Raw genomic sequence first — 6,106 nt, 5'->3', positions numbered from 1 at the left:
TTTTATGTTAAAATATAAAATAATTTCATGCAATTTAATTTTGTTATTTTCACTGTAATGCCACCATGTTGTGTACCACAGATAATGGTATAGCTTTATGTATATGCTGTGAACTGTCAAAAAAAAAGCGACATTACGTAAATTTAACGTGCAATGGCTGTTACCATGGAGACGACGCTCTTGTTTACTAACATTCCCGGTCTGACAATAAAGAATAAGGTCCACCATGACATCAAAATTCCACCTTGAAATTGTCGGTTTAATGAAGGAATACCAATTTCAAGTGGCTAAGAGCATTGCCGAGGTAACTTAAAGATATAAAGTCAAGCTGAAATACTCAATGTCCAGCATTTACATTTTACGTAATTACATGCTATCTACTGTAAAAAAAAAATAATAATAAATAGCAGACGATTGTATTAGTATCCAAAGTTACTTTACTAGCTATATAGTACAGCAGTACAGTATGTTAGTGAATGATTAGCACTCCAGCAGACATATCATTAAGAACTCTTTGTGTCAACACAGGGACTGAAACAAATGTTTTCCCCCTCCTTTTTGGACCCAACAATCCGCCCATTGTTCGAATGTGAATGGCATGTTTACCTTACCAATAAGAAAAAGGTAGGTAAACTTGCTGAGTACATGTATTTTATATTATGCAAATGACATAATATATCATTCATTCAGTTTTTGCTGAGGTCAGGAAAGAAACATACTTTTAGATAATAGACTGTAACAACTTTATTTATAATATTGTAAAGTTAGTTGTCACCATAGCAGGAATCCCTATCGCCTTAATGGTTATAAATTGCTGAGTTAAACTGCATCCTTCAACTTTTTTTAATCCAGGAGCTGAGGGGGGAGGTGTGGCAATTTTCCAGCAACCAGATGTGTTTCGTGAATGGTTGTCTCCTTGGCAATGAGAAGGACCTTACCAGCTGGGCTGAGAAGCAGTGGAAGTTCACTTTCCCCCGTCCACAGGCACTATACTTGGCCCTTGCTAATGACTACTATTCTAAACACCTCCGCAGCACTGGGGCAAGTCAAGTCACACATACAAAGGAATAGGATACAGAGACACCATAGACCATGAAACCAGAGAGAATGTGGTGTTATCATAGAAAGTCACATTGCTGTAAACTAAAGTAACAATATTGATAGAAAGGGAGCCAGATAGCCCACGGGGAGAGGAAGCCCAGTGTCCAGCATGGGAAGTCTGGAGCGAGAGTGGCTTGGCTGGCATTCCTTCTGATGGTCCCATATATTAAACCTCTAATCTCAATACAGTTGTTCTGTTTTTAAAAAGAATGTAATGAACAGAGTGGTTTTTGTTAACTTACCCTTTGCCAAGAAATGTGTTGTATATTGCAAATCAAGATATTACACAAACTTCACAGAATAGGCATTAAAGACATGCTAGAACATGCCAATATTGCAATTGGATCTCAGTACCTTCTGCTAAGTTCTGTCCTCTTCAGTTACAAGTTTCTGCCCATTAGGCTTCACTATCCTTCCATTGAAAATTGACAATTTATTGGCTATCTCTATAATTTTAAAACCTACTGTGCTGTATTTGATAATTCTAACATTACAACAGCAATGTACCTACAGCATGACATCCTGTCTCTTTTCAACTACAGCACACCTTTGTTTACATGGACATTTTTATCTCAGGTGAATCGGTTGGCAGATTACTGTTTGAGGTGAGACTGGTTTAATTTCTAACCGTTGAACTGGCTGGACCAGAATGTGTAAAGATATGTTCTCAGCGCTTTATTGACAGCGTGTCTATTCTCTCTCCAGCTTTTCACAGAACTGTGTCCGAAGACATGTAAAAACTTCCAGACTCTGTGCACTGGGGAGGCGGGAAAGTCACAGAGTGACCTTCTTCTGTCTTACAAAGGTTCTATCTTCCATCGTGTAGTGCTCAATGGCTGGATACAAGGGGGAGGTACAGTATAAGCCTGTAATGATGAGAGGACATGGAGAACTATATTTGATTTTAATATCTTACTGTATCTGTTAGCTGTCAGATCAATTATTTACTGCACACGCACACACCAGTTGATAGTGTCGTATCTTCCTTTTGCAGATATTGCTTCAGGCAAGGGCAATGGAGGAGAGTCCATCTATGGTCCAACTTTTGGAGGTACAGATTCAGGGTTTACAGATACAGTTGCTTCTCTATTAATTCAAGGGCTGTTTATGCGAATACATAACGTTTTCTATGGCATACATAGGTTTTTACTGTGTTAATCGCAGACCGAACCTATTCAGCACAACACACAACAGTGTGCTCTTAAGGTTAGCCATAAAGCTCTAAGTCATAAAGTGGTAATGAAAACACTTAGAGTAGGGTTATGGATTCACGCGCAAAGCGCAGTGGTAGTTTTATTTAGCGCCAACAAGGACAAGTATATAAGGACTTAGTCAGAGGGCAGGCAGTGGTCATACACAGGTGTTCCAAAATAGACTGGAAGAAAAATAGAAGGGCTTGGCAAGAGTCGATGCCAGAGCAGGCAGTTGGTCATACACAGAATTCAGGCAATGGTACAGGAGGGCTAATCTGAAATCACAAACTCACAAAGCGGAATCTGCTCAAACACAGGTAGGCAAAGAAGATTATAAACCTGGGAAGATACTGGGCTCAGTATGTCACAAACCGCAAACAATACCTCACAAAGAGGAAGTGGCTGAGGTCGAGGGAGGAGAGGGAGGTTGTAGGTGTGTGAGTGAAGGTTGTGCAGGAGCAGGACGTGATCTGGGGTGTGAGTGACGTTCAGGAGAGGGAGGTTGTAGGTGTATGAGTGAAGGTTGTGCAGGAGCAGGATGTGATCTCAATCAATCAATCAATCAAAATTTATTTATAAAGCGCTTTTTACAACAGCAGTTGTCACAAAGTGCTTTACAGAGACACCCGGCCTTAAACCCCAAGGAGCAAACAACAGTAGTGTTGAGAATCTGGGGTGTGAGCGACATTAAGGAGAGGGAGTTTGTAGGTGTATAAGTGAAGGTTGTGCAGGAACAGGATGTGATCTGGGGTGTGAGTGAGGTTCAGGAGAGGGAGGTTGTAGGTGTATGAGTGAAGGTTGTGCAGGAGCAGGACGTGGCTGGACCTTACTAAAGCAGAATAGAGGCTGTTTTTCATAGATATTGCATTAATTGCTTTGTCAATTTCAGGTTGTTTTTACAACTTCCTTATTTGGTCTGGTTAAATCTAACCTTAGAGCATTTTCCTCCCCTTTATCCAGATTGTTTGGGGAGGTAGGAACTCACAAATCATACCCGGGTGTGCACCAAATAACCGAACCGTGGTCTGCTTGAACGAGATGATCTCAGGCCACTTCCAAATGAACCCTGGTGCGGTTCATTTCAAGTGAGAATGGAGTCCGACCCAATGGTAGAAAGTGACCCAAAATACTGAATATGGTAGCTTGAATTTGCTTAGTATTATGGGATTAGTTAGAAAGTCATCAAAATTGCGCTTAATAGCTTCAGTAGAAAGATTCCTGCATAAGTGACTAGCTAGCAAAATGAGTACCAAAGGACACATGGAGCAGCAGTGACACGAAAGCATATCTCTGAAATGTGTGATGCATTGCATAAAAGTGGCATCTCTTGGGATGAAAAAAAAACTTTCCGTGGTATGACAACCTTGATTGAATTATTGGTACCAAGCAGCCTCCAAGCAACCATTGCTGATGTTTCATTATATGCTGTATATATTCATTGGAAGCTTAACTTGAGATTTGTTACTATCAAGGGGATTGTGTTTCAGTTCATGCACCAAATCGCTATTAACATCATAGTGTCCTCAAAGCTTGTCTGGAAGCTGTGAGACCTGGGGCAGGACTTCTGACTTTCTATGTGCAAAATCAAGGTGGTGATGTTAAGTGACATCACTTCAACCACACTGACCATTAGCACAGGGCCCCCAAAAAGGTGCATACTGGGCCCCTCCTGTGTTCCTGATTTGTCTATAACTGTATGGCCAGGTACAACTCCCAACACAATCATCACTTATTTTAATGACATTAAAGTCCTTATTTCTAACAACGATGAGCCTGAGGTAGGAGTAGACAGCTTAGGAGAGGGTGTCAAACCTAAAATACGTTAAATGATCACTCTGTCCAGTGGACTAATAGTGTACTAAAAAGCAAGACAGTCAGGGAACAATTCCAGAAACTAACAATTACTGTTACAAGAACTATTTTTGTTCATTCTGAGAATTGTTCATTGTAGTTCCTCGACCTTGTTGAAGGTTGAAAGGCTGTCCAGTGGGGAAAATGTATTTGACACGGCTGGCCTAGGTGGTTAAAGTCCGGGCAAAGTGGTACCCGGTAAATAACCTCAACATCAATATGCTTCAGGAGATGGTGAGAGCGCACCCCCAGCTGCTGTACAGAGCCTCAAGAGCAAGAGATTTGTAGGTGTTAACATCACAATGGACCGGAAATGATCCCACCACACGACATTGTGATGGAGAATGCACAACAGCGTTTCTTCACCTAAGGAAGCCTAAGAGATGTCCTGAGGATCTTCACAAACTGTCTGGATTCAAACCCACAATGCGGCATCAGACTGCAGCTAATGGTCCAGTGGCCATCCTCGGACACTTACATGTTTCTTTAGGGCCACATCTTAGCAAATTCAAAAATATGCATGCAGAAATGTATGGAGATATATTGTTTGTGTAATCAAGGCTATTGATGGTCTAAACACTAACATGTGCCTCTGGGATCTCTGCTAGATGAAAGCTTTGCAGTCTCCCACAGTAAGAGAGGCATCCTAGGAATGGCCAACCAGGGTCCTCATAGCAACAGCTCACAATTCTACATCACTCTGCAGCCAGCCCTCTGGATGGACAGAAAATATGTGGCTTTTGGGTGCGTATGTCTCAGATGGTGTGTGAAATAATTGATGATAAGGGGCAGCAAGGTTCCTGGAGTAAACCCTCAAGGCATTGTTCTGTCGAGCTTCCCTTGAGCAAGCCACCATACCAAATTGCTCCAGGATTGCTGTCAATAATCTTGATCCTAACATATTTTTCTCAGAGTGTCTCAGAGTAGCAGGATTTGTTTTACTTCTACGTAAAGTGCAGTACAAATCTTGTGTCGAAAGTGACACATTTTGTTGTTTTAGCAATTTTGTAAATGACAATGACTAAGAGGTTAAAGGGCAGACTCTCAGTTCAATTTAAGAGTATTTACATCCATATATTGTAAACTTTGTAGCAAGTTTACTATTAGAGTCCCTTTTATACATAATTCTGCCATTTTAGGTAATTGGACAAGTAAACATTTTTTTAAATAAAATCTACATTCAGTGCTTTGTAAATCTTTTGAATTCAATGACTGCAATCAGTCCGCGACCCACAGACATCACTAAACGGTATCTTCCCTGGTGATGACCTGATCTTCCCTGGTGATGACCTGCCTGGCCTGTCCTGCAATCACCTTCAGTTCCTGTTATTTCAGGAACATTCAGTCACAAACATGAAATGTTTTGGCCTTGAAAAACTCCTTGGTTGCTTTATGTTTTGGGTCATTGTCCTGCTGCAGGGTGAAGTGCCATGCAAATGAGTGTTGAAGAATTTGGTTGGATCTGAGCAGATCACTTGTTTCACCTTTTTTGGATAGTTAGTTAAAAATATATATTTGTCTCTGTAAATTGTGTTCTAATATGTTTTTCACATGGAAAACTATGGAGTAGGGACTGCTCTGTGATATGCTCTGTAATATTCACCTAATTTTCAGATGTTTTCATATTCACTTTTGTAGTCAAGTTGTTGAAGGCCAAGATGTTCTGAGGAGACTTGAGGAAGTCCCAACCTACAATGAGAGACCCAAACCACAGTGTGAAGTGGCAGACTGCGGAGTGTTTGAACCCTGATTTAACTGTAAATGCATTTCTATTAAACCACAGTTTACACATTACTGGTCCTGCTGATTTTTTTAAATAGAAAAACATACAGAAGTTATTTGTTGTATCAACAAGGGATTCCATATTAGCAGAAGATTCGCAAGCATTCAAACTGATCTTTTATTTTCTTTTAGGAAAAATACATGTTGCCTGAAACAAGTTATGACGCGCAGGCACTTTC

The 6,106-nt window shown here is 40.6% G+C and overlaps 1 protein-coding gene across 3 annotated transcripts; it reads left to right on the top strand.

Moving 5' to 3' along the window:
- Positions 1–215: 215 nt before the first annotated feature.
- Positions 216–5,939, top strand: ppil6 (peptidylprolyl isomerase (cyclophilin)-like 6). Of its 3 annotated transcripts, none has more exons than XM_034287703.1 (8): positions 216–304; positions 619–624; positions 853–1,041; positions 1,644–1,706; positions 1,807–1,954; positions 2,096–2,152; positions 4,754–4,889; positions 5,784–5,939. In XM_034287703.1, exons 1-8 carry the CDS (start codon positions 227–229, stop codon positions 5,893–5,895), a joined length of 789 nt encoding a protein of 262 aa, XP_034143594.1. In that variant the 5' UTR covers positions 216–226; the 3' UTR covers positions 5,896–5,939. The 3 variants fall into 3 exon arrangements, with proteins under 3 accessions (XP_034143594.1, XP_010880426.1, XP_019911626.1); XM_010882124.2 differs by having other exon boundaries at positions 529–624; XM_020056067.1 differs by lacking the exon at positions 5,784–5,939 and having other exon boundaries at positions 529–624; positions 4,374–4,842.
- Positions 5,940–6,106: the final 167 nt, after the last annotated feature.

This window comes from Esox lucius, chromosome 18 (genome assembly GCF_011004845.1).
Source record: "Esox lucius isolate fEsoLuc1 chromosome 18, fEsoLuc1.pri, whole genome shotgun sequence".
NCBI classification, from domain to species: domain Eukaryota; kingdom Metazoa; phylum Chordata; class Actinopteri; order Esociformes; family Esocidae; genus Esox; species Esox lucius.
Note: the sequence above shows the minus strand (reverse complement) of the source record. Positions and strands in the feature narration are given on the sequence as shown.